The sequence below is a fragment of the Selaginella moellendorffii genome, unplaced genomic scaffold (assembly GCF_000143415.4).
Source record: "Selaginella moellendorffii unplaced genomic scaffold, v1.0 SELMOscaffold_24, whole genome shotgun sequence".
NCBI classification, from domain to species: Eukaryota; Viridiplantae; Streptophyta; class Lycopodiopsida; order Selaginellales; family Selaginellaceae; genus Selaginella; species Selaginella moellendorffii.
Window position 1 is genome coordinate 1,936,037 of NW_003314285.1, and position 26,519 is coordinate 1,962,555.

General features: G+C 49.6%; 6 protein-coding genes, 2 non-coding genes and 1 pseudogene across 10 annotated transcripts; 5 read left to right on the forward strand and 4 right to left on the reverse strand.

Annotated features, from left to right (window-relative positions):
* Positions 1-2,783: 2,783 nt before the first annotated feature.
* On the reverse strand, positions 2,784-4,703 carry LOC9658011. The gene is made up of 6 exons (XM_024679179.1): positions 4,309-4,703; positions 4,151-4,237; positions 3,905-4,088; positions 3,633-3,847; positions 3,412-3,571; positions 2,784-3,350 (listed from the first exon to the last, which is right to left on the reverse strand). Exons 1-6 carry the CDS (start codon positions 4,609-4,611, stop codon positions 2,893-2,895), a joined length of 1,407 nt encoding a protein of 468 aa, XP_024534947.1. The 5' UTR covers positions 4,612-4,703; the 3' UTR covers positions 2,784-2,892.
* Positions 4,704-6,578: 1,875 nt separating this feature from the next.
* TRNAP-CGG lies at positions 6,579-6,652 on the forward strand. The gene has a single exon. It is a non-coding gene; the product is annotated as a tRNA-Pro (tRNA).
* LOC9636443 (nitronate monooxygenase) lies at positions 6,595-8,335 on the forward strand. The gene is made up of 6 exons (XM_002974303.2): positions 6,595-7,004; positions 7,057-7,269; positions 7,332-7,427; positions 7,492-7,637; positions 7,700-7,928; positions 7,990-8,335. The coding sequence occupies exons 1-6, from the start codon at positions 6,870-6,872 to the stop codon at positions 8,215-8,217; spliced, it is 1,047 nt and encodes a 348-aa protein (XP_002974349.1). The 5' UTR covers positions 6,595-6,869; the 3' UTR covers positions 8,218-8,335.
* On the forward strand, positions 6,728-6,801 carry TRNAP-AGG. The gene has a single exon. It is a non-coding gene; the product is annotated as a tRNA-Pro (tRNA).
* On the forward strand, positions 8,309-12,849 carry LOC9658012 (protein CTR9 homolog). The gene is made up of 24 exons (XM_002974304.2): positions 8,309-8,462; positions 8,540-8,606; positions 8,704-8,892; positions 8,960-9,060; positions 9,111-9,164; positions 9,225-9,341; positions 9,392-9,455; positions 9,510-9,724; positions 9,775-9,859; positions 9,921-10,021; positions 10,069-10,161; positions 10,215-10,283; positions 10,337-10,429; positions 10,477-10,731; positions 10,784-10,864; positions 10,918-11,076; positions 11,129-11,224; positions 11,278-11,379; positions 11,426-11,533; positions 11,592-11,816; positions 11,880-12,146; positions 12,203-12,274; positions 12,323-12,526; positions 12,582-12,849. Exons 1-24 carry the CDS (start codon positions 8,322-8,324, stop codon positions 12,747-12,749), a joined length of 3,126 nt encoding a protein of 1,041 aa, XP_002974350.1. The 5' UTR covers positions 8,309-8,321; the 3' UTR covers positions 12,750-12,849.
* Positions 12,850-12,868: 19 nt separating this feature from the next.
* Positions 12,869-19,024, forward strand: LOC9658013. The gene is made up of 6 exons (XM_024679229.1): positions 12,869-14,912; positions 15,029-15,117; positions 15,259-15,425; positions 15,734-16,235; positions 16,704-16,924; positions 17,196-19,024. Exons 1-6 carry the CDS (start codon positions 12,883-12,885, stop codon positions 18,717-18,719), a joined length of 4,533 nt encoding a protein of 1,510 aa, XP_024534997.1. The 5' UTR covers positions 12,869-12,882; the 3' UTR covers positions 18,720-19,024.
* LOC9658014 lies at positions 15,498-16,932 on the reverse strand (annotated as a pseudogene).
* A 204-nt stretch (positions 19,025-19,228) lies between the features above and the next one.
* On the reverse strand, positions 19,229-22,647 carry LOC9658015 (betaine aldehyde dehydrogenase 2, mitochondrial). Of its 3 annotated transcripts, none has more exons than XM_024679178.1 (18): positions 22,488-22,647; positions 22,298-22,440; positions 22,156-22,236; positions 21,951-22,099; positions 21,798-21,890; positions 21,612-21,735; positions 21,489-21,554; positions 21,373-21,439; positions 21,243-21,319; positions 21,072-21,185; positions 20,928-21,005; positions 20,711-20,862; positions 20,600-20,660; positions 20,428-20,534; positions 20,262-20,362; positions 19,953-20,170; positions 19,690-19,870; positions 19,229-19,619 (listed from the first exon to the last, which is right to left on the reverse strand). In XM_024679178.1, exons 1-15 carry the CDS (start codon positions 22,594-22,596, stop codon positions 20,272-20,274), a joined length of 1,512 nt encoding a protein of 503 aa, XP_024534946.1. In that variant the 5' UTR covers positions 22,597-22,647; the 3' UTR covers positions 19,229-19,619; positions 19,690-19,870; positions 19,953-20,170; positions 20,262-20,271. The 3 variants fall into 3 exon arrangements, with proteins under 3 accessions (XP_024534946.1, XP_024534945.1, XP_002974519.1); XM_024679177.1 differs by having other exon boundaries at positions 19,953-20,206; positions 22,488-22,646; XM_002974473.2 differs by lacking the exon at positions 19,229-19,619 and having other exon boundaries at positions 19,781-19,870; positions 19,953-20,362; positions 22,488-22,646.
* A 1,613-nt stretch (positions 22,648-24,260) lies between these two features.
* Positions 24,261-26,129, reverse strand: LOC112347800 (pentatricopeptide repeat-containing protein At4g02750-like). The gene has a single exon (XM_024679230.1). The coding sequence runs from the start codon at positions 26,127-26,129 to the stop codon at positions 24,261-24,263; it is 1,869 nt and encodes a 622-aa protein (XP_024534998.1).
* Between the last annotated feature and the right edge of the window lie 390 nt (positions 26,130-26,519).

Below are 26,519 nucleotides of genomic sequence, written 5' to 3' on the forward strand. Positions count from 1 at the left end.
TGCTCATTTGGCATATCTACGGAATGTAGAGATCGGCCTGACCACAATGGTGTTCGTCCCGTGTCCAAATTCGCAATCTAAGGACATTCCATATTTAGTAAGTTTCGAGCTTGTCCCAGAGACTAACTCCTAATACTAAGGGAGGCTTGGGGTGAAAGCCCAAAGCGTGTGTTCCTCAAGGGGGGGGGGCTATGGGGGGTTCCAAATGTATAGTAGGGATAGTGGGTAGGTCGGGCATGGCCGACCAACCTAAGGCATAGTCTAGCTCCCGCTTGCGTGCCTGTCCTTGTTCTGCGTCCGGCTTGGGTCTAAGCCCAAGTTCCATTCCATGCTAGCTGGTGGAGTACCCATATCCTCACATTAGGCCACCGGTATGCCGAAATAGCGCCAGACTCCGTTTGGCTCCGTTTTGCGTGCTGGTCCTGGCATTGGTATGCTGGTTGCTCCAGGACTGTTCCAAGTCGCTCCGGGCTCCTGTCCCTTCGCTCCTTGGGCTATATGCTCGGGAGTTGCTCCGTGGTCCGGTTCCATCACTCTTTGGCGTCACGCTTGGGAGTTTGGCACCGTTCCTTCGTTCAATGGCCCAAGGCCCTGAACCTCGGGTTCCTATGGACATGTGGCACAAACACGTGGTATATGACACGTGGCATCTGTCACGTGGCACAAAGAGGGTTTAGGTTCCGCTTCGTGGTGTTATCCTATGGTAAATCACCATAGGATAAAGGGTCAAAACCACGTGCGCTACAATTACACAGGTTCAATTCCTATACATTCGTGGCCATTTAAAATATAATATACCCTTAAGCAAAGTACATTTGTACCTCTAAAATTGAAAATTATATATATTAAGCATCCATGAGTACATCCTTCATCTATAAAGCATCACAAATGAAAGTATCCACAATAGGAATGTGGTATAAGTAGATACCAACCCTTATTGTGGTCAACACAATAAAAGAATTAATAAATTCAGTGTAGAAGTAGACCCTTTGACTCACAGTAAAGGTTGTTAGTTCTTGACATCTCTAAAGGGTGGGTAATAGTAGCATATGTAATCATGAAATGAAATTTAAAGATATTATCACCATGAATCATTAGAACTTTAAAGGATAAATAAAGATAAAATAACCACTAAAAGCTCTTTTATTAAACAATTATCCATTTTTTAATTGGCTTAAGGGGAAAAAGATAATGTTAAAATCCTAAGGCAACTAACTAAAGATGTGATTATTTGTTTGTAAAATTTTTTCTTTATCCTATTATCCTAACTTAGTGTTTAACAATTCTCCCCTCACTAGGGAATGATCGTCCATAATCATATTTAGGGCACCCTTCAGTCACCATAGTCTTTCTTTTAGGGTTTACTAAACCTTGATTCTCCTCTACTATGTTGAATATTCTTTCAAAATATTCTTACCCCACTTGTTAGCCATTAGGCTCCAATACCAATATTAAGATCCTATCTTTTATACTTTAAGCCAATTACACTTTTTCTTTATCTTATTATCTTAATTTAGTGCATGACAAAGAAAGTGTGTTACAAATTGACTTGTGCCCATTCCTTTCCAATGCACATATTAATGTGTGTTTTCCATTCTAAATTCTTTTTATGACTACAGGGTTGAGAGTTTTGTGCCAATACAAACGATACACACTTAGATACATGATTGACTATAGTGTGATAATTTATTAACTTGCTAGGCCTAAAAGTTTGTATCTTCTCATTAATATAAATGTTTCTTGCTTTAAATTTTAAAATGCACACAAGGTTATTCATCTCATTTCTTTTGCAAAGCATTAGAAATTCGGGCATTGATATATTTATGTTTATATTGTTAGCATATATGTCATATTTGAGTGAGATTCCCTAAAATACTTCACTAACAAAATATTCTATGCACTCTCACAAAATGAAAATAGCAAAATTACAAGGATGAATGCTTGACATTACTTTTGGGGTAAATGACTCAACTATGAGACTTGAAGTCACCTGTTACGAGACTTCCAACATGCATCCAATGCCAAAATAGCTGTTTGAAACTTTGCCACATTATCAACTCCTACTGTAAATACTCCTCCAGCTTCTTTGACTCCTTATGGCTTAAGCCATTTTCCAGTGTGATTAAGCTAGAGGATGACAGCCAGGATTTAGAACCAATGAGAAAAGCCTCAATTGAAGCTGCTGTTAAGGTGGACACTTCAAATTCACAATTCAAAGCTGGTTTTTGCTGGTGAGCAGCCCTCTTGACAACCATGGGAAAGTCAAGGAGAGCTCTAGACATTCAGAAGGGAAATTCCAACTCCTTTCTTGAACTCCAATATGCTCCTTTTTTGAACTTTAAACAGTTTGTTGCTAGTGAGTAGGATTTTCTTCGTGGCAAGCATTCTTGCATCTCCAACTTTCAACACTTTGATCCAGTTTAGAAGCAAGTTCTATTACAAAAGTATAATCAGCTAGACAAGCTGCCACCACCCTGAGTGAAAGAATAATAGGTTTTCTACATAATTACCAAAGAAATATTTGACATTTGAAATTTTGAAAAAGTCCACGAGAAGAACCTGGAGCATTCGCGCTGCCGCGCCTGCGATCTTGCTGGCATTGTCAGTGCCGCAGTGACGTCGTCAATTCTAGCGTCAATCCATTGACAGCGCAGTATGAATCATGGCCGAGGATAGAGCAATCGCGAATGACGCCGAGCGCATCGAACAAACAGGCAACAACAGGAACCAATCGCTGTGGACCGAGGTTGACGACTGGGCGATGGTCACAAGTCCACCAACTGGGAAGTGAGCCGAGCAGTATATTCCCTGTATTAGCCATATAGTGGTACTCTGAATGCTTCCTGTCACCGCGCATTACAAGCATTCAAATATTTAAAACACTCATAGGCACTACGCGAAATTCCGGGTCTTTTTGGTCAATCGCAGGGACGCAATTCCACTCGCCAGCAGCGCCGCCGCTGCAATTTTGCCGCCATTTTCAGTGCCGAACTCGGCGACATTGATCCTGGCGTCGATCCATTTGTAGAGCGCGAGGTATGAATCATGGCCGAGGAGTGTGTAGAGCAATCGCGCCGGGGAGAGGATAGCCTGGTATGCTGCTGGGAGGTAAACAGTGAGGCCGAGCGCGTCAAACAGGGCATCCAGGAACCACTCGCTGTGGACCGAGGCAGCGACTCCATTGACGACGATAGTTCCTTGGAGAGTCAATGGATTATAGAGGCCGGGCTTTGTAACGATCGAGATTCGTGTGACTGGGAATGGAGTCATGATCGAATTGTTGGTGGGGGATGAAGCGGTCAACACATCTCCGACAAGAACGTCTTGCGCACGCTTGAATTCGACTCCACCTAGAAATGGTTCGTGAGCTTGGTGGAAAAAAAAGTGGTGGAAGGAAGAGATGACACACACCAGCTTTGAGCAGCGTTGGCACGAAATGCAGGCGCGAGAGCTCAAGGGTCTTTGAGTGAGATAGTTCCAGGTTGACGAAGTCACTCTTCTGCTCCAAGTCTCGGTGGCCGAAAGCATAGATTTCACTGAACTCGAGCCTCCCGTTCTTGAGCGTCCCAACCTTCACGACACGACCAGAGGAAAAAGGTTTAGTGGAAGCGATGGATGATCAGGATAAATACCTTGTCACCGATTTGGAGCTGGCTCATCATCTTTGTCTCGCCCGTGGAAGTTTGCACCGTTGCATCCCCAGGGAAGCACGCACTCACGCAGCCAGCAGCCGCGCCAAGCTGAGCACTCACTCCCAAAACTCCAACGACGCAGAAAGGTGCCAATGGTCCCAGTCCCAAGCAACCTCCAACTCCCAACACTCCGGTGATTGCACCTCCGATTGCTCCTGCAAAAAGGAAGGAACGAGCTCAACGAGAAGAACATATGGATCATCCCGAGGGACCTTTCCCTGCTTCTTCTTTGCAGTCACCAAGCAAGAATCTTCGAGCTGCTTGGTGATCGCCAGAAGAGTTTGTGAGTGAAAGATGCTGCTCGAGTTCCAAGCGCTTCTTGTAGAGCCTGTCCACGTCACTGCCGGTCATGTACACACCACAGCCGCTCTTCTTAGCGTTGTTTGGGCAAACGATCTGGTAAGCATTCAGTGATTTTTGTTATTGCAAGATGGTCTATGGAGCTCGCTAAAACTTACAGCACTCTTGCGGCCATAGTTGTCTGTGAACACGAACTGTGTCCCGGATGAATCTGGAGCAGCACCACAGCCACCGGTTGCGACCACCTGGAGATAGTTTCCAGTCGTGAGCATGAGAAAGATCAAAGAAACAAAGGTACTTGTGTCTTGTTCTTTACCTTTAGCTTGAGGTTCTCGGTTCCTCCCCAGTCGCCACTTACCTTAGCAGTGTACTGGAGCCTTCCAGTTTTGACAATCATCTGGCAGATCTTGGTGATTGCGCTCGCAGGAACCGAGCCCCAAAGCAATGCGGGAGTCTTCGATGCGAGAAGAGATGTCGCGATCTGATCGCCAGTAGTTCCAATGAAGGTGTTTGGCTTGCCTTTGGTGATCTTGGGAGTCGTGGCTTTGAAACTCACGTCTTGCGCATTGCAAACGCTGGAGATCACAGCAAGAACAAGAAGAAATGAGACACTTTTCATCCTTTCTCTCGTCTTTCTTTTTCTGTAGCTCTGAGCGCTTCTATGCTAGCTTGCAATCCTTATACATTCATTTCTTGTCGCACAGTAAACATAGTAACAAAACTTATAAAGAGAAGGATTTATTTAAGAATAAGGACCTTGACACTGTAGCTCTCACTTATCTGTAGGTCTTGTTCTTGTCGGTCTAAAGCTGAGGTATTGATGATCACTGCAAGAAACATTGAAGGTTTCATCACGGCCATAACGAACGGCCATCACGGCCATGGGCTTACTATTAATCCGTCAGTTTCGTACTTCTGGTACCCTGTAAATAGTTAATGAATGAATGAATGAGTCTACTCCTATCGCTGGAAAGAAAATGTTGAATAGTATATTCGAAATTTGAAACTTTGGAAAAGCTACTTCCTTTGGAGCAGCACTGCCGCGGCCGCGATCTTGCCGCGCCTAAGTGGGAGAGGTTGATTCTAGCGTCGATCCATTTGTAGAGTGCGAGGTATGAGTCGTGGCCAAGAGAGGATCTCCCAGGAGCGCGTCAAACAGGGCATCCAAATCGCTGTAGACGGACGATCACTGGATTGAAGTGAAGATTTTGGACGAAATGAAAGTGAGAGAGCTCGAGGCTGACGAAATGGCTTGTTTGATCCGAGTCTCGGTGCCCGAAAGCGTAAATATCACTAAAAATTAGCCTCAAAATACCCGCTCCTGTTGCTTCTAGGATCGAAGGCTTTTGCTCGAGGCTGTCGCAGGAAGAGGTAACATTTGAGATCAAGTCATGAGACCTTGATCCATTTCTTCTTGTTCTTTTTTCCCGGGAGAGTTTGTGAGTGACGTTCACGTCACTGCTGGTCAAGGTACACGCTACAGCCAGTTCGTCCAGCGTTCCTCGAACAGAGAGACGAGCATAAAACTTCTTCCGGACCATATTGCGCGAAGAAATTTCTCTCCTTTGCTTGACGAAGAGTTCATCTTCCACGTATTTTATGAATTCTTGAAGGCGATCACATGGTAAAGATCTGCAAAACTGTTCATCAGGTGTTTAAAAACGAAAGAATGCAATAAATATTAGAAGGATTCACCACTGGAACTCTGCCATTCATTGACCCTGCCCGTTTAGCGTCGAGGCATTGAACTGATTGATCCCGAGCTCGCAATTCGAAGGTAGAGAGTTTTAAAAGCGAGAAACAGTGATAAACTTCCGGTCGCTTGAAAGAGTTGTGGGAAAACCAAAATTTTTGGCCTATTGCACAGACAAAATCGGTATAGCTCTCCGGTCAGTTGATCGAGAGGAACAGGACCCTTTCTTTCTTTTCTTCTTTTCTTCTTTTCTAGTCGTCGTGCCAAAGCAGCTAGCTTGTTGGAGCTTGCGTTGACACGAGAGGAACAGGAAGAAACGCGCTAGTCGTGCACTTGTGATAAGTGACAGTAGCATCAACTTCGTTCGCCAAAGGCCGAGGAACCAAACGAATCACTTCCGCTTTGACATTGCTCAGAGGATCCGGCCGCGGCGGCGCATTCTTTAGCATGAACTTCGCCAGATACTCCAATGGCCTTTGCGGTCTGCTAGAAACACGATAACAATACCCATGAAAAATCTCGTTGTTACCTCTGTAGCGTCAAGGCCTCGAGCCCCTGCGCCAAAACAGGTACCACATTGTTTTCCTGCCAAGAAAAATCGAAGCTTTGATCACAAACAAGAACCACACGGTGCTTACCAGATAGCAGCGCGTTGGCAGCGCCGTGACCTCCACCCTGGGCGGTTGCTCCATTACGACTAAACGATGGTAAGCGTAGCGATTACCACCATCGTCGTTCAGCTGCAACGCTTGAACCAACGGCTGGAAATCGTCCTAGTCAGTTGACGTGGCAATGACGTGGCGAGCGATGCCATTTTATGCTGACGCAGCCCTACATTGTTTCGTGGCAACCTTTTAAGTGGAGTCCGCCACCTTGTGTGGAGGGGGATTAGGAGGGATGTAGCGCAGATAGGTAGCGCATTTGTTTCGGGAACAAAAGGCCGCAGGTTCAAATCCTGTCATCCCTATCGACGTTCGTTAAAAGAAACACTAAGAAAGTATAAAAGCCGAGGAACGAAAGAGGCATGCTGTGGAGCATACATAGGGATGTAGCGCAGATAGGTAGCGCGTTTGTTTAGGGAACAAAAGGACGCAGGTTCAAATCCTGTCATCCCTATAGGCTCTTTTTTGTTCTGCCAGTGATCTTAGATACGTTTTCCATTTCTCTTTTTGGAGCTCGCGGCTATGGCTTGGGGAGGATTGCTTGGTTTCGATCATGGAATAATCCAGGCGCCATTGGGTCCAGACATCTCGGGGCCTGCTCTCGTAGCAGCGGTTGCAAATGCGGGGGCGATTGGAGTTCTTCGAGCTCCAGATCAGGTAAAAAACCTTTCTTTTTTTGCAAGGAAAAACGGGAATTTGACGACTCCAGGATGAGCCCGAGGTGCTGAGGGGGATGGTGAAGCGAACCAGGGAGCTGACGGATCGATCGTTTGGAGTGGGGATCATCCTGGATTTTCCACACGAGAAGATGCTCGAGGCTGTGATCCAGGAGCGTGTCGCTGTGCTGATGGTTTACTGGGGTGAATTTGGGAGTCATCTTGTCGACAAGATGCACCAAGCCGGAGTGAAAGTCGTGCATCAGGTTCGTGAGAAAAAAAAAAATGGCAGCTTTGTCGTGATTTTCTCGGGTTTTCGCACACGCAGGTAGGATCAGTGGCCGAGGCCAAAGACGCAGCGCTTGCTGGTGTGGATGCGATCATCGTCCAAGGTGTTGAAGCTGGCGGCCATGTCCGTGGAAAGGTGGTGATTTTCTCTTGAAACTTTCTTTCAAAGACTTACGTAGAGGTGAATTTTGGTCGTGAAGGAGGGACTCATAGCGCTGTTGCCCAAAGTTGTGGATGCCGTTTGGAAGTATAAGATTCCCGTGATTGCGGCTGGAGGGATCGTTGATGCTCGTGGCTATGTCGCTGCTTTGGCACTTGGTGCGAAGGGAGTTTGCCTTGGAACAAGGTAAAGTGTTTCGATTAGTTCTTGAGTTTTCATCCGCGAAAGCTTACATTTTTCTTGGAAAGATTTCTTGCTACCTTGGAGTCGAATGCGCATCCGATCTACAAGAAAATGGTGCTGGCCGCGTCCGCTGGCGATACCGAGCTCAACAACATTTTCGGAAGGAAACGGTGGCCAAATGCTCCACAGAGAGTGATCAAAACTCCATTTTTCCTGGAGTGGAGAGACAAGCTCGGCCCCGACGAGTCCGAGCAAGGGCAGGTGACGATCGGTGAAACAATCGTCCATGGCAAAGTACGATCGAGCTCACGCTTCGCCAAAGATCTTTCTAAGCCCCCCCCCCATTCTCTTGCAGAAGGAAGAGGTGAAGCGCTTCTCTGGAAAAGTTCCCAATTCCTCCGCGACTGGGAAGATCGAGGAGATGGCAATGTACGCGGGCGAGGGCGTGGGGTTGATCGATGAGATCTTGCCCGCCGCGAGCGTCGTCCGGGGACTGGTGGAAGGCGCCCAAAACATCATCCGCTACCATCTCCAAGTGCCCTGGGACGACAACGCCAACAAGCCCCACGCCTACATGGCATAGTCTCAAGCGGCCACGTCAGCGTTTACGTGTAAGGGCTTCCACGTCTGCCTGTATTAAAGGCTTTGGTGTTTTTTAAAAGGGGTGCCCTGCCCTAGCGGGGTCTTATGGAGTGCGTCTACATCCCCGTCCAGAATTCGCAAGAGGAGGTGCGCGTAGGGCTCGATCAGCTGCCGCGCGATCCAGCCGACATTGTCGACATCCTCAAGGCCGAGCAAGCGCCGCTCCATCTCTGGCTCACATTCGCGGTATGTGCTCTCGCTCGCGGGTCCAGGGCAACGTATGGCAAATGTGGGAGCGCTGATGAGTTTTTTTTCTTGCGCAGCGCGAGTATTTCAAACAGGACAAAGTCAAGGAGTTCCTGCAGATATTGGAAGAAGGCTCCAGTCCAGGTATGTGATGTTTTTGTAGGAGAAGCATTGGTAAATGGATCGAATAGTTTTTTTTTTCTTGTTCTTGTTCTCACTTTTTTCTTGTTCTTCTTTGTAGAGATCGATGAGTACTATAGCGATGTGAAGTACGATCGAATAGCCATTCTAAATGCGCTAGGTGCTTACTACACGAACCTTGGGAAGATAGAATTTAAGCAGCGCGATGAGCACTTTATTCGCGCTACACACTACTACAACAAAGCCACTAGAATCGACTATGACGAGCCCACGACATGGGCCGGAAAAGGTAGATGAGAAGAAAAAATCAAACGTTTCTTTCTGATGTCGTCGTAATGTTACTTCGTTCATTTCAGGTCAGCTGCTCCTTGCAAAGGGGGACTACGAGCAGATGTTTGATGTTTTTAAGATCGTGCTGGATGTGCGGCCTGATAACCTCCTAGCGTTGCTTGGCCAAGTAAGCTCTTGATGTCCTTGTGTTCCTCGAGCTTGAAAGTAAGCTGGCAGGCGTGTGCGCAATTTAACCGTGGACGTTTCCAAGAATCGCTGGGACTGTATAAGGTGCAATCTCTTTCATTTTGATCGTATTCTGAAAGTAACTTCTTTATCTCTTTCTCGCAGAGAGTATTACAGATGCATCCGGGTTGTCCCGCATCTGTCAGGCTTGGCCTCGGTTTTTGCCGTTACCGCTTGGGACAGCTGAGCAAGGCACGCCAGGCTTTCCAAAGGGTTCTTCAGGTATTTTTCGTCATTTTCGGTTGCGGGTGTCCTAACTTCGTTTGTTCTAGCTGGACCCTGAGAATTTAGATGCCCTTGTCGCGCTGGGAATTATGGATATCAACGCTAACGATGGTACTTTTGAGGTTCTTGATTTTCCGTTTCTGGTCGACTAAAAACACATTACAGCGGAGTCTGTTCAGGAAGGCACAAAGAAAATGCTCGAGGCTTTTGAGATATATCCGTATTGCGCAACGGCTCTCAATCACCTTGCAAATCATTATTTTTATACGGAGCAACACGGTGTTGTTGAGCAGCTGATGGAAACCGCTTTGGCGTCAACTGACAATGCGCTCATAAAATCGCAGTCCTATTTTAATTTGGCTCGATCGTATCATAGTAAGGTGAGTGTCTCGCCTGTGCGTGTCTCGCCTTGTTTCTGACATTATCTTAGGGAGATTACGACAAAGCTGCCGCCTACTACAGGGCCTCCGTGCAGGAGCTGAAGTCTCCAAAGGATTTTATACTTCCTTATTATGGTTAGTTCATTGACAGTTCGTGTTTCGGCACTGAGTACAATAATTTTCTGAACTCAACAAGGCTTGGGGCAGGTCCAACTCAAACTAAATGACTTGAAGTCAGCCTTGTCAAATTTTGAAAAGGTTTTGGACGTTCATCCTGAGAACTGTGAAACTTTGAAGGTACGATGTTGTTTTCTCCTCTGGTCCTCTAATGGATTGCTCTGTAGGTCGTCGGGTACATACACTTGCAGCAAGGTAGAAACGATAAGGCATTAGAAAGCTTCAGAAAAGCTGCCAAAGTGAGCCCTCGGGATGTTGATGTGAGTTGAAAGTATGTTTTATCTCTGTAGTTGATGAGTCTTGTAAAACGCAGGCATGGATTGAAATAGGGGAGCTCCTTGTATCTACAGATTTTTCTGCAGCTTTGGATGCGTTTAAGACGGTGAGGTTTCATTCTCGTACCTTTATTTTAGTAACGCTCCTCTCCGGGTCTAGGCACACAATCTGCAAACCAAGAGTGGGGAGAAAGTTCCGCTTGGCCTTTTGAACAACATCGGCGTGCTTCATTTTGAGCGTGGTGAATACAAGGTTTGTGTGTTTACGTGCTTTCTTGGTGCTGATTTGTTTTCATGCAGCTCGCAGAAGGAGCTTATTATGAAGCATTAGGTGAAGGTCCATGGAAAGAATTCAATGAAAATAATTTTTCTACCATTACCGGAGGAGACGGGCCTTTGGAAAAATTTGATGTATTTCAACGAATTGAAGAGCAAGGAACCTCGCTAGACATACCAGCTGAAAAAGTAACTGTTCTCTTCAACTTGGCACGCTTATTTGAGCAGTTGCACGAGACGGAAAAAGCAAATTTATTGTACCAGCTTATTCTTTTCAAGGTAAAGTGGTCAAGACTTATCAATTATCTTACTGACTTCCTCCTCTTTTAAGCATCCGAGTTACGTGGATGCTTACTTGCGTCTTGCAGCCATGGCTGAAGCAAGAAATAACTTGAGTCTCAGCATGGAATTGGTAAGCGTGCGGTTTTCCTTTTTTATTTTCACCATATAGTTGTTCTATAACAGGTACAGAAAGGGCTTAAAGAAGACGACAATGATGTGGACATTCTGTCTTTTCGAGGAAGCCTTGAGCTGAAAGCAGACGAATGGCTCAAAGCTAAGGATACTCTGAAGGGAATACAGAGTGTCTCAGACGGGAAAGATAGTTTTTCGAACCTGGCGCTGGTAATTTTAACGTTGTGCTAGATGCACGTTGATATTAACGTATTCAATACAGGGAAACTGGAATTATTTCGCAGCAACTCGTAGTGAAAAGCGGGATCCTAAGTTGGAAGCCACACACCTAGAAAAAGCTAGAGAATTGTATCAAAAGGCAAGTAGAATATTGGACTGAGTGCGGGTACTCTGACCACGGTGCATCTGCAGGTTTTGACGCAAAAGTCCAACAACATGTACGCAGCAAACGGACTAGGAATAGTTTTCTCCGAGAAAGGAATGTTCGACATTGCCAAGGATATCTTCACTCAGGTGCATATTGATTCGTACTCATTAGTTTCTGAGGCTCCAAACCCAGGTGCAAGAAGCAGCTTCTGGTAACGTTGCTGTGGAGATGCCTGATGTCTGGGTAAATCTGGCTCATGTATATCTTGCTCAGGGTCATTTCGGCTTGGCAGTAAAAATGGTTGTACTTCTCAAATTACTATTGCCAGCATTTCTGATTTTATTTTTATCCGTTACAGTATCAGAATTGTCTACGAAGGTTCTACTTTAACACCGAAACGAACATCTTGCTTTATCTGGCGCGCACGCATTATGAAGCGGAGCAATGGCAAGAATGCAAACGCGTACTTATGCATGCTATTCATATGGCACCGTCGAATTACATGCTCCGGTTCGATGCTGCAATCACTATGCAAAAGTTCTCTACTGCAACACTTCAAAAACAGAAACGCACTGCCGATGAGGTATGTTTGCTTCTTCTTTTTTTTTTCTTTTCACGCATGGCTGAGTTTTATTTGTACCTCTAGGTTCGTCAATCCGTAGCAGAAGTGAAAAATGCAGTTCGTCTCTTCACCCAGCTATCACTGATAAGTTCTCATCACATGCACGGATTCGATGAGAAGAAGATTGGAATGCATGTCGACTACTGCAAGCATCTGCTAGATGCTGCAAAGCTCCATCTTGAGGCTGCTGAGCGGGAAGAGCAACAAAACCGGCAAAAGCAAGAAGTGGCTCGGCAGCTTGCAATGGCTCAAGAAGCTCAAAGGAAAGCCGATGAAGAGCGAAAACTCCAGGTTGGCGGCTTCGAGTTGCTTCTCCGAATTCTCTCTTATGGTTTGAATGGTTCCAGATTGAGAAACGAAAGCGAGAAGAAGAGCATCGCAGAGTCATGGAACAAGAGCTACACTTCCAGCGCGTGAAGGTGAGCAAGCACTTCCGCGCTTTCGAAACTAAATGCAGTGCTTTCCAGGAAACGTGGAAGTACAACCTCGATGACGAAGGCAACGAGAGGAAATCGCGAAGGAAGGAGAAGAAGAAGAGGAAGAAGAAGCAGCGGAACGAGCAGGCCGAGGAGGAGGAAGTGGAGGCCGAGGAAGGCACGCAACCAGAGCCCGAGGAGGAGGAGGCGGAAGCGGAAGCTCCGGTAGCGTCGGAGGAAGAGGAGGAAGAACCGGTAAGTAGCTCCCGTTTTATTCCTCCAGGATCTTCTCTCATTGCTCTTGCTCCAGGTGAAGAAGAGTGGCAAATCTCGTCTCAAGCGCGCTCGCTCGGAAGAATCCGACGACGAAGCGACGGACCGCCCGTCTCAACCCATCGAAGAGCCGGAGAGTGACAACGAAAGCGATCGAGGAGCCAAGCGCAAGAAAACCGCCATCTCGGACTCGGAGAGCGAGTAGAACAGAACACATCCTCTTTTCAGGGAAAATTCTCCGGGCATGGAATATGCCCTGTACAATGTACGAATATGCTCTGAATATGGAAAGAAAATTGTAGTTAGCCCTAACAAGGGTTTGGGCGGAGCGAGCGTCCATGGCGCGGGACGGTAAGCGCCATCGCAGCAGTAGCCCGGATCGCGGCGGCGGCGGCGGCGACAGGGACGAGGATTCTAAGCATCGTAAGTACTCCCATCACCACAGCCGCGATAGAGATCGCGATAGAGATAGAGACAGAGATAGCCGAGATAGGGGTCGAGACCGGGAGAGAAGCAGCAGGGAGAGGAGCCGCAGCCCGGACAGGAGGGGGAGGAGCAGGCATTCTTCACGCAGCCCATCCCGTGACAATGAGCCCGGCAGGCACAATTCTTCCAGTAGAGCATTTGGAAAGTGGAAGCAAAGGAGTCCCAATCCTGGTGAGAAGTGGGAGAGACGCGATGAGCAGCAGCAGCAGCAGCAGGAAGAGCTTGTGCCGAATAGCAAAGAGCGCGAGCAGCTGGACAAGCAATCGATGAAAGCTCTGGCAGCGATCCAGGACGGGAGTAAGAAAGCCAAGAGAGTGATTGTCAAGCAGCGCGGCAAGTTCGACTGGGAGAACACCGAGGACACGTCCCAGGACATGATTCCTATATGCCACGGCCAGCTTCTCTTTGGACGGGGTTTCTATGCCGGCATGGATCGACGAGAGCAAAAGAAGCAGTCGGCAAAGATCGACCGGGAATCCAAAGGACAGATCGAACCCAAGTCACTGAAATCGAGCTATGATCCTTTCGACGACATGCCGGTGGACAGGCACTGGTCCGAGAAGGAGATACACGAGATGACGTCGAGAGACTGGAGGATCTTTCGAGAGGACTATAACATTTCCTACAAGGGGTCGAGGTTCCCGAATCCTGCTAGGAACTGGGAGGAGTCTGGGATTTGCCCCGAGATACTCAGGGCCGTGCAAGAAGCCGGATACAAGAAGCCTACTCCCATCCAGATGGCTTCCATTCCACTGGGACTCCAGCAGAGAGATGTTATTGGGATCGCCGGGACTGGCTCCGGGAAGACGGCGGCCTTCGTGATACCGATGCTCATGTACGTGTCCAGGCTTCCCAAGATGACTTTGGAGAGAGCCATCGAGGGGCCTTACGCGCTGGTGATGGCTCCAACCACGGAGCTCGCGCAGCAGATCCAGGAGGAGACCGTGAAGTTGGCGAAGTATATGGACATCAACGTGCTGTCGCTCGTCGCCGGAGAAGCCATCGGGGGGCAGAGCTCGAAGCTACTGCAAGGGTGTGAGATCGTCATCGCCACTCCGGGACGGCTCTTGCACTGCCTGGAGCAGGGATACGCGGTGCTCCACCAGTGCAACTACGTGGTTCTGGACGAGGGCGACAGGATGATCGCGCTGGGTTTCGAGGAACAGGTGATTGACGCCTTGGAAGCGATGCCGTCGAGCAACATGAAGCCCGAGAGCGAGGACGTGGAGCTGGAGGACAGGATCTACCGGACGACGTACATGTTCAGCGCGACGATGCCGCCGGCGGTGGAGAGGCTGGCCAAGAAGTACCTGAGGAACCCGGTGGTGGTGACGATCGAGGAGATGAGCAAGCGCATCAGCCAGAAGGTGATGATGGTGGACGAGGAGGAGAAGCCCAAGCGGCTGCGGCGGCTGCTGGACGAGCTGGGCGAGATGTCGACGATCGTGTTCGTCAACACCAAGAAGCAGGCGGACAAGGTGTCGAAGCAGCTCCACGACATGGGGATCAAGGTGGCGACCATCCACGGCGGCAAGACGCAGCAGAAGCGGCAGACCAACTTCCAGGACTTTCGGAGCAAGCGGCGGAGCTGCCTCATCGCGACGGACGTGGTGGGGCGCGGGATCGACGTCCCGGACGTCGGGCACATCGTCAACTACGACATGCCGTCCACGGTGGAGATGTATATCCATCGCATTGGGCGGACGGGGCGGGCGGGCAAGAGCGGCGCCGCCACCACCTTCCTGACGCTCAATGACTCCGAGGTGTTCTACGATCTCAAGCAGCTGTTAGTCCGGACCAAGAACCCGGTGCCGCCGGAGCTGGCCAGGCACGAAGCTGCCAAAGTCAAGGTTGCGAAAGCCGCCACAACTTCTGGAGCCGAGTGAGAGAAGAGAGCTCGAGCTCGTCGTGTGAGAGGTAACTTATCCTACGCATAATGTGATTGATTGATTGATTTGCTTGAGATCTTTGTGTCACTCACTGGGTTTGGGTTTTCAGGGAAGCTGATGTATCTGTCAAAGTTGCAGACTTTCTGGGTGATTTGCTGGATGCCTTGCTCCACCTCCACCTCAAACCTGGCCTTGCTTGTGCTTGTTTCATACTCTTCCTTCTTGGCCAGCCACCAGTTTCGTGCGTTGATGAGATCCACTTCCTCCTGCTTTAGCGTCGCTTCCTGCATTACCAGGGACTCCTCCTTTTCCTTGAGTTTTATATTCGTGGCCTTGCAGCGCTGGACTTCCGCGAAGAGATCGCTCACTTCCAGTTGCGGGAACTCGTCGTCCGGGTCGTAAATCTCCTCGTACTCGGACTCCAAGGGCTTGACGTACTGCGACGATATGTAATCGATGTGCTTCATCGCCTCGATTATGCGCCGCAAGAACTTGCAGCGATAGAAGTTCGCCTTGCGCGTTGACAATCGCAAATCCCTTCTCACGCGAGCAACCTCCTCGTCCATTTGTCCGCGAAAGGAAACAATGTCCGCCAACTTCTCATTGATAGCGTCAACGTCCACAACCAACATGTCCTTATTTTTAGGGCTAGAGCTCAACCCAACCTTTTACTTTTAAAGTCCGCCACCTTTTCAACCTTTTATAGCCTTTTCATAGTCCGCCACCTTTTTTCAACCTTTTCAACGGGACAAAAGGGGACTTTTAAAAGGATGATAGACCGGCAAAACGACGCAATTGCTCATACGACACCCAGAAAACAAATTGCCAGGGACCGAGACGAGCCCAAGTCGGAGAGAATCCCTGCCAGGGCCGTGACGCCCTCGGATGTCACGGTCTTGGCCAGGCAATCCAGCGAATTCCTGTAGCTCTGGCCGGCCTGGTTCATCATCCTCGTCTTGACAACGTCGGCCGGGCAGCTGAGCAGCGTGGCCGAGAGCCCCGAGAGCAGCGATGCCAGAGTGTGCGCGAAAACGTTGTCCCCACAGACGCCATTTTGTATGATTTTGTGCTTGGCCTGGTCGTAGCAAGCGAGCTCGCCCATGTTGACGAGAAAGGCGCGCTGTGCGTTGGGGCCTACTCCCCTCCACAGCCCAAGCACGCCTTCGCTCGCGATTATTTTGTGGAAAGCGTCGGCGACGCTTGTGTACCTGGGAGCGTGGCCGAGCTTCACAAGTCGCCCGTCGGCTTGCATCCGCACTTTTATAAGGTCGGCGGGGCTCGCCACCACCTGCATGCATCGAAAACGAAGAAAGCTCGTTAGTTTACTCCAAAGGCACTGCAGAGAGGTGCTTCTAGAAGGAAGAAAGATCATAGCTGAGCCTGAGCGTCTATAGTGAAAGAGAGAGCGAGCTTCGCTAAAGAATATGAAAGAAACTCTATAGACAAAAGCGCGGAAGAGGTGACTGAATGCTTCGTTCTCGAGAGCTACTGGAGGTATCAAAAACTTGTATCGGGAAAAGTAAGCGAGAATGCTAAAGAAACGAGGAATACCTGTCCAATGATTCCCGAAGCACCACCTATGACGGCTTTCTCGGCCAGGGAAGAAAAAGCTTGATTTTGATCCGAGGAAGAAGAGAAGCTTCGCAGTTGCTCGTAACTCACGATCCGGATGCTGGTGTAAAAGACGTGCCTCAGCAACGCGGGCGACAATCCCCTGTAGAGCCCGCGCAATCCCTCCTCCCTCGCGATCCCGTAAGCAGTGCCAAATGCCCCTCTGTGACCAGCATTACAACCACGAGCGATCGACGATCCCTCACCTTGGAGCTGGAGGCGCGTCTTGGTGATGTCGATCGGAAACGTCGCGGATTCCGCCGCGATCGCGGACGCCGCGGTGAGCGCCAGCCGCATTCCAAAATCGCGATCCATGCCCAAAAACCCTAACCCCCAAGAACATGGGGAGAATATCCGCGCATCTGCGCCTGCCAGCCGTTGGATGCCGACGAGGGTGTAACGGCTGCGATGGGGCCCATTAAGCCGCTAATTACGCATGGTTACGCGTAATCTCGTTTAAAGTGGGGTTAGATCTTCCGGGATGGAATGTCCACCTAGGCCTCAAGAACTTTGCGGATAGAAAGAAGAAAGGTTCCATCCATTTTCTCTCTTTTTCCCACTCCTCCTGGGAGATGGGTGGAATCGAATCATCCCCGCAAATGTGGACCAATTCCTCGAGCTCGTAGCAAATCCTTTCCAATTGATCGAGAAAATCGAGAGAGCAGATGAGGCAAGAGCGAGGAGTGATCATAGCCAGGACGAGGAGGGCGATGGAGGACGAAGACGAAGGAGGAGGAGAGGAGGATTGCGAGGAGCAGCGGCAGCGACAGAATCAAGCGGCGCCAGCGCTCTTCCTGTGCCCGATCTCGCTGGAGATCATGCGCGACCCGGTGATCGTGTGCACGGGCCAGACGTATGATCGCCCCAGCATCGAGAAATGGATCCGCGATGGCCACCGGAGCTGCCCCATCACGATGCTCCACCTCCACGATCTCACGCTCATCCCCAACATCATCGTCCGGCAGCTCATCGAGGCGTGGTGCTCCAAGGAGGAATCCGCCAGCGCCATGTTTGCTCCTTCTCCTCCATCGCCTCCTCCTCCGCCCTTCCTCCTCGCCCACCACGATTTCTCGCCCCAGGAATCGCTGGATCTGGGCCGCCGCGAGCGAGTGCTCGGCCTCCTCCGCCGGATCGCCAAGGGCCAGGACGTGAGGCAATCGGTGGCGACGCTCAAATCCATGGCGAAAGAGGAGCTGTGTGGATCGTCGCCCACGCCGCCCGAGGCCAAGAAGGTGTGTTCTTGCATCGTGGAAGCCGGCGGCGCGCTGCTCATGGCGTCCATGCTGGCGGACGAGCTCATACAGCACGGGACCGCGCTGCACGGGTCCCCGGACGGGTTCATACAGCACGGTACCGCGCTGCACGGGGCACCGGACGGGTTTACCGCGCGGCACGAGGACAGCCCCTGCGAGGAGATCATGTCGCTGCTGGCGCTCCTGTGCCGCGGCGCGAGCCGGGAGGTGATCGGCGCGGTGCTGTCGGAATCGGGAGCGCTCCAGTGCGTCGTGTGTCACCTGGGCAGCGCCCAGATCGACCTCGCGTCGCGGATGAGCGCCGCGGTGCTACTCAAGCGGCTGCTGGCCACGGAGGAGATGCGCGTCGAGGTCGGGCAATCCACCCAATTCTTCCACGGCCTGCTCGATCTCATCGATTCCTCCTCCTCCAAGAAGGGCCTCGTCAAGCTCCTCCACCTCGCGTGCTCGCACAAGCCCAATCGATCCACAGCCGTGGAAGAAGGCGCGATCCAGATCCTCGTCAACCTCCTCCTCGCCGCCTCCTCGCCCCCATCCTCCTCGTCCTCCTCCGGCGAGGACCGCGGGCTGGAGACAACCGAGCGCGCGCTGGCGACACTGGAGCAGCTGTGTACCGTGGAGCAGGGGCGCCGCGCGGTATGCGAGAGTACCGCGGCGGTGCACTGCGCGGTACGGCTGCTGGTCGGGTACTCGAGGCCGGCGACCGAGCACGCGACGGGGCTGTTGCTGCTGGTTTGCCAGTCGGGCCCCGTCCAAGTGGTCCAGATCGCCATGAGAGCTGGGGCGCGCCGCCAGCTTCTACTGCTACTCCAGAGCGATTGCACGGGACGGGCAAAGAAGAGGGCGCTGGAGCTCCTCAAGCTCTTCCACGCCATCTTCTTCGTCCAGGGCGACGAGCACGCCTCCTCGGATTTCAAGAATGTGGATCTCTACTGATGCTCGCTCTCTAACTCGAGGCAAAGATCTTATAGATCCGTGTGGGGTTCTTCTTCCTCCTCTCGACTCTTTCCATCTCTTGGTTTTATGGGAGGGAGGCCTCTCTCTCTCTCTCTCTCTCTCTCTCTCTCTCTTTTCCTCCTCGAGAATGCGATCGAGGAGGGATAGTGGAGGAGGGATTTGTTTTGGGTTTCCCAGGAGGTGTGAGATCTGCATTGAATTGCCCACCAAAGATCAGCAGCGGCGCAGCTCTGGAAGAAGAACTGAAAACGAGGCGCTCCGCGCGCCAGATCTTCCTTTCTTTATTTCCTTCTTTTCTCTTTTCCATCTCGCTTCTTCTCACCCGCCGTCGCGCAAAGGAATCCTGATCTGGATTGATCGATCGATCTTCGTTTCTTGTAAAATTCGAGCGCTGGGAAAGAACGATTGATTCCAAGTCCTTTGTGTGCCTCGGTGGTGGAAAAGGTGAGGTTGAAAGAGAGAACTTCTCTGGCAGACAAGTTTCTATCCGAGGAGGAAGGCTCTTTTCTTTTCGTCTTTATCTTTTTGCTCGCTAAAATATGGAAGCGAAGATCCTCGCAGGCCAGCTTAGCGGCCATTGGCAGGCAGGAGAGATCGCAAGATCACGAAAAATGAGTAGACCGCGCCGTTCCACATACCAACGCTGCCATTCTTCCGGCTTGCTCGCTTTCACTGTTTGGAATCATTGTGAGCACGAAAACTCTCTGGAGGCTGGATTTTGTTAGAGTCAATCCACGATCCACGGGCTTTCTGATTCAGCGGCTCTACTGCTTAATCTGGAAGATGAGAACGACAAGCAAACAAGAGACAAAGAAAAAGATGTTTTACCTTGTTCTGGTCGAGTCATAGGCTCTGTAGCTATCTCCTCCATTTTGCCTCCTGGAAAGTTGAAAGTGGAGAATTACGATGCGAGAATGCCAAACAGCGAAAAAATGTCATTATTGGTTACCAGTAGCTTTGCTCCCTTGCATTGCTTGTCCTCGAGCTAGCGAGCTAGCTTTGACTTGAATCCGACAAGAGCAAAGAACAAAACAAAAATATGAGAAACGAGACTAGAGGACGCAATACCCAGGACAGACTAAACGTGCGAGCGATCGAGCGAGTTTCATCGCTTTGGAGAAACACCAAACCTGGAAGAGAGAAGAATCACAAGTTAGCTAGCTCTAATTGACAAAGATGATCCGGAAGGAAAAACAACTATAGATTACTTACAAGATAAAAGGCTGGACTGGATGGAAGATATGGACCAGTTTGCTTGCCAGAGGCCACAGGCCGCCAATAATGCCTGTATGGACGCACACACACAAACACACACACTGCCACAAGCGAAAAGCTTGTGAGCTCGCATCACTTTCGTCTCAACGACCCATTTATTCCTGGCAAAGCTATCTTGCTAAGGAAGAGCGCGCTTACGGGGTCGAGGACTACGGCTGCAGGATAACTTGTAGGCCATTAGAGCAGACGTCCTGGGGCTCGTCCGGGAAAGAAAACGTTTTTAAAACCCGAGAAAACTTGGCGTACCTCGATAGCTTTACATTTTCGAAGGTCGGGGGTACCAACCCCACTGCTCCTCTGATATGTATTTGGTAACTTGCTTCACGGACAAATAGTTCTCGAGACCCCTGTGAGTGGAAGACAAACAATGAAAACGATGTACGTGATGAGAATCCCTACAAATATCACTCACCATTCTCCCAGCTCCCGTCCAAAGCCACTGCGTTTTGTACCACCCCACGGGGCCTGGGTGAAGGTCGGCTGAGCACAATTGATCCATATGATTCCCGCTTGCAACAGCTGTTTTGGCCAGGCTTAGAAACAAGCAAAAAACAACAAGAGATAAGTTTTTTCTAAAAAAGTACCTCTGCTACACGCTGGCAGCGGTCCTCGTCTGTCGAGATGACGGCCCCTGCGAGTCCATACCTTCAAGCAAACAGACAGATTGAGCAAGTTCTCACAACCATGTGGCTTACTCAGAATCGTTGGCCAGCTTTATAGCTTCCTCTTCTGTTCTGAAGGTCCGAACTGCAAGGACCGGACCAAAGACTTCTTCTTTCCATATCTGAGAGGAGGGCCTGACGTTCGCAAAGACTGTCGGCTCAACAAAATATCCTTTGCTCAAGTGCTGGAACGCGAAGACACGACAATGAATATCAACGGCTTGCTTTACACAAAACTGATGAAGCTTACCTCCGGGCGTTTCCCACCACACAGCAGCGTAGCACCTTCTTCTTGTGCCGTAGATATGTACTTCATGACCTTCTTGTACTGGAACTCACATGTACACCGTATGAACTAAAGAAGGCAAAGATAGGAACAAGAAGAAAACACTACCTGACCATCGCTCACAACTGGACCAAGTCTGCATCCCGGCTCCAAGGGGTTTGAAATTTTTATCGTTTTCGTCCATTCTGCCAGTCTTTCCAAAAACACAGATGCGATATTTTCCTGTTACATCACAGCCAGTGGTAAGGCAATTCTCCCATCAGCCGAGCATTATATTACCTGGAGCAACAACCTTGATGTCGCACTGCAAATCTGACCATTAGTCCAAAACACTCCGAACATTGTCCATTCAACAGCTGTGTGATTCCACCCGTCAGGATTAGATGTCGTTGAATGTTCAATAACGTACCTTTCTCAATATCCACATCATCGAAAACGATGATAGCACTTTTCCCACCCAATTCCAGCGTCACGGGCTGTTGATAGACACAAAGCTAACCGAATTGTATGAAAAGATCGAAGCACCTTGATTATTTCAGCAGCTGCTCCCATTATTGATTTCCCAGTGGCTGTACTGCCTGTGAATGCAACCTGTAACAGAAAGAAAAGGAAAAGTAAGGCATGAAACATCAGCATACTAAAGCCAACCTTATCAACACCAGGATGCTTAGACAGAGGCGCACCGGCATCTTTCCCTAATCCAGTAACTACATTCAGTACACCAGCAGGAAGCCCGACCTTCGCGGCGATTGACGCAAGTTCCAAGCAGGTACTGGCACGACAAACAGTAGAACTCGTTGTGCAAGGGAAGTAGGAAAATTTTCACGATCTTACACTGATGCAAGCTCTGATGGTTTAAGAATGGCAGTACAGCCTGCTGCAAGAGCTGGTGCAACCTTCCAAGTTGCCATAAGTAAAGGATAATTCCTGCAGAACCATCTTGTCAAGGATTGCATAAGAAAAAAAAAAAAAAGGTGCGAGATCTACCATGGAGTTATAAGACCGACAACACCAATCGGTTCTTTTAAGACGTTAGTCTTGAATGTATCCATTGGAAGCTCTACGGACAGGTGCCCCTTTGCATCCAAACCTTCGGCCAGACCAGCATAGTAGTCGAAACATCCCGCAACATCGTCCTAGAAAAAGCTTGGATAAATTCCAAAGCATAAACTCGAAAAGCCGAAAGTCTTACCATATCCCATGCCGCTTCGTCGAGGGGTTTTCCACAATCCATCGCCTCGAGCTCAGCCAACTGAGATTTCCTCGCAGTCACCTAGAACAGCACAAAAAAAATTTAGCGCAAGAGAGGCGAAAGCCATCATATCATCACTTACTTCGGCAGCAATGGCTCGCAAAAACTTTGCCCGGTACTTCCCCGTAGTTCTTGCCCAATATTTCCCATTGTCTTTGGTAAACGCCTCCCTAGCGGCCTTGACAGCGAGATCCACATCGTCGGCCGTGGCAGCGGGAATGTAGCCTAGAAATTCCATCCATGAGCGCAAGTGAGAAACTCGCAATTCTCACCTATGGTATCTTCCGTCGCTGGATTGATGACCGCTATCTGTCCGCCCAGATCCGGAGCTCGCCATTGCCCTCCAATGTAGAGAAGCCTGGAAGGGATCGCCGGCGCCATACCTCCTAAGGAAAAAATGCTAGCTAGCTAGGGCTTATCGTGCCACTTGGCATTTTTTATTCAACGTCACGAGTGGGATTTGAACTCACACCCTTACAAACTTAAAGAATTTGTCTTAACCCTAAATCATATATCCACTATGTCAGGGATGAAGCTGGTGTGGCTGGAGCGGGAGGAGTGATGGGCATGGCGGACTGTGTGGTTTGTTTTGATGGCCCCGGGCGATTGTAGACATCTGCCGTGTGTGATGGCGTATACATGGTGCCTAGGCGGGCTTACGAGGAGGCATCTTTGAGAGAAAAAGGCGGAGGAGGATCTGCGGGAGTCGCACGCTGTGGCAATTGCTTGTGTTGGCGGACACTTTATGGGTTCTTGCCTCGGCTCTATGTTCGTCACTGACAACGAGCTCTTCAAGCTTGTTGCTCTCCTCTACTTTGTCTTGCCGTCTCCAGCATGCCAGTCGCTTCAAGGATTGTGCCCGTTGTCTGGACAAGCTTCGTGCTTTCTCTGAGTTTGGCACCTCCCTCGAGGTGAAATTGGCAGAGTGCGACCCGGAGCAGCGCCTAGCTCATTGTCTGGACAAACTCCGGGGTGGGTCAACTTCTTGTCTTGTCATCCGATTCCTCTCTGCTTTCTCGTTGCAGGTGACTGCCGCCCTGTTCTGGACAGCATCTTGCACACGGATTTCGTCTTCCCGATGCCTCCTCGCCATGTGGTAAGCTTGTAAAGTCACTTGCATTTATTAGTGTCATTGTGCCACCTTTGACCCATAGGGCCCTGCAACCAGCTTGTTGCTGCAGCACCTTCCAAAGCGTATCAAGGTGCTCGCCACAAGCAGCAGCTATGCGGAGCGCGTCATACAGGCTCCATACTCAAGGGAGTACATTTGGGGCAGGGATGTGGGAGGGACTGTTGTATTACCGTATCCCAATGACGCCGAAAAATGGTCCAGCTATGGTTTTCTCACCAGTGGGCCAAGCCGTGGAACTCCTCCTCAAGGCTGCCAAAAAGAACCAGCTTTTGGAGGCCCTGGTTGGAGACGCCTCTAAACTCCGTGCTCATTTCCAACATCATGGGAATCCTCGACTGCACCGAGCATGCCCGGCTATGGTTGGCGAAGTCTAAGCTCCCAGTCTCCCAGTCTACTACAACTTCCCGCATCTGACATGTCACTCATAGGTACTCACGCTCAGTGCAATCGGTCCCTTAAACCCTAAACCCTAAACTGGCATTAGAGTCTCCCCTGGGTTTTGCAGTGGAGAAGTTTCTGAGGCGTTTGGCTATCGAAGCAAACGTGTAAGTCGTCACACATATCACACAAACGTGTGTGTTGTGCGTGCGTTGGTTGATGACGAGGATGCCTCTGGCTCGTTTGCCGTGCTGCCGGAGGGCTTCAACTCAGGCTAGATTATTCTTGGCCATCTCCAGATAGCGAGGGGTTTGGGAAGACAAGGCCTGGCTTCGTCAGGTGGCTCACACAGTCACCCTGTTAGCAAAGTGTGAGCGCTCAGGTATATTCTACCCAAGCATGTATTGCCGAAGGAACACGTCTCTGACTTTGAGGCACGCCCAAAATAGACTGGCCTAATTGTTAGTATCATCAGTCAGTATTTACTTTGATGATAGGCATAATATAAAAAATGTGTCCCTGACAAACTCGACACTTATCTTCCAAGACATGCATGCGAGATCAACACATAGGGAGAAGAATCTCTCCACGCCATTGGTTCCAAAACACTCTGTGATCCAGAGTCTAATGTCTGTAGATGCAGTTTACATGACCCAGCAAAGCTTGTCCATGTCGCATCGTCGGGCACAAATGGCATACACTGGATAAGTTCGTGGGCATCTCCCACTCGTCCCAAACGCCCAAGCATGTCCGCCACGCAGCAGTAGTGTTGAGCAGTCGCTCTGATGCCCCGCTCCACCATAGCCACAAAGCTCTGGAATCCCCTTTGTAGATCACCCGCATGGTTGCAAGCAACGAGCACTCCCAGAAAGGCGATTGCATCCGGCATCACACCCTGAAGCTCCATTGCCAACGAAAGCTCGAGAGCTTGAGTATGATGCCCGTTTTGGGCGTATGTTGTGATCATCGCAGACCATGGGGCAGTGGATTCAATAGGTCCACGCTCGAACATATCTCTTGCTTCTGCGATATGCCCGTTGTGGGCATATGCGACAGCCATGGACGTCAAGGAGATTTCACTCCACTGTGGCATTTTGTCAAAAACATCCTTTGCTTTGCTCAGTTGCCCGTTTTGGGCATACCCAGACACCAACGCTGTCCAAGATACCACGTCCACTTCTGCGGTCATTTTCTCGAGCATGGTTCTAGCTTCCTCGACATGCCCGTTCTGGGCATAAGCCTGGATGATCACATTCCAAGCCACGGAGTCTTTCCTCTCCAGCGATAGAAACAGCCTTGTTGCTCGCTCCAAATCCCCGCATTGGGCATATACTTGCATCATCACTGTCCTAGAAAACGCGTCCGGATTTGGTATCTCCTTGAAAAATGCCTCACAAGCTTTTAGATCTCCGCTGGCTGCGTAGGCTGTGAGAATCGCTGTCCATGTCTGGTCATTGCGGTCGTGCATCCGGTCAAACACGTGTTGAGCAGCTCTGAGAAATCCATGCTGGCCGTAAATCTGGATCACTGAGCTGCAAATTACAACGTCGTGCCCCGACATTCTCTCAAATACCATCTTTGCTTGCTCGATCTCGCCGCTCTTGGCCAGTGCCGTGAGCAGCGTTGTCCATGACACGATTGTCTTCTGCGACATTGTCTCAAAAACACTCTTTGCAAGACTTAGAGACCCATTCTCAGTGTAAGCCAGCATCACAGTGTTGAAAGAAACGACCGTGTAAGACGGCATCCGGTCGAAAAATTCAACAAAGTCACCTGTTTGGGCATATGCCGAAAGCATTGTGTTCCACGAGAGCTCATTCCGTTTGGCCATTTTCTCAAACAATTCCCTTACTATTTTCGTATCACCATTTTCGGCATAAGCTTGCATGAGCCCGTTCCACGAGCTCTCGTTGCGAACAGGCATCCTGTCAAACATTTCCTTGGCAGATTCCAAATGCCCGTTTTGGGCATAAGCTGAAGTTATCGCGTTCCAAGCAACAACACTTTGATCCGCCATGGCATCAAAGAGCTCTTGCGATTTTCTTAGACAACCTCTCTGAGCGTAGCATGTAAGCAGTATTGTGTGTGCTACCTCATCCCTGGCTGGCATTATATCAAACATTTGTTGGGCTTGGTTGATAAGCCCGTTCTGGGTATATGCTCCCAGCATGAGACACCACGAATAGACATTTCGCTGAAGAGTGCTGTTAAAACAATCGTACGCTTCAGTAACACTACCGCACTTCCCAAACATTTGTACAAGTAAATTTCTGAGGTAAGTGCCTAGAATAATGTTTGTAGATAGGATTTCCTTGTGAAGCTTCCTTGCACCAGATAAATCTCTTGTATTTGAGCAATGCTTTAAGCGCCCAACCCAGTAGTCTGATGATTTACTTTGCCCCATGAAGTATAAATTAACGTGCTTGCTTACAGTTTGTCATTTTTACACTCGTCTCTGGTAACACACACACACACACACACACACACACACACCTGGGGCAAGGAAACTTGTGCTCACTCACTTATACATGAGGGAATGGTGGCTTCTCAGGTAACATGGTACGCGGCACTTCGCAAGGTTGAAGGAACACAATACAATGCGATGATAAACCGAGTCCAGCTGGTTGCTTCTCACACCACTGCCAGACGTGTTAAGTGAGTTTAGATTTGCCCAACCTCGTCAACGAGGTATCCCATGGGCGGCTGATGTGCATGTCATCCTTGAAGGCAATGTGTCACCTTTTGGGAATGAAGATCGCATAACAGGAGATTGTAAACTAAATGATGGAAACCA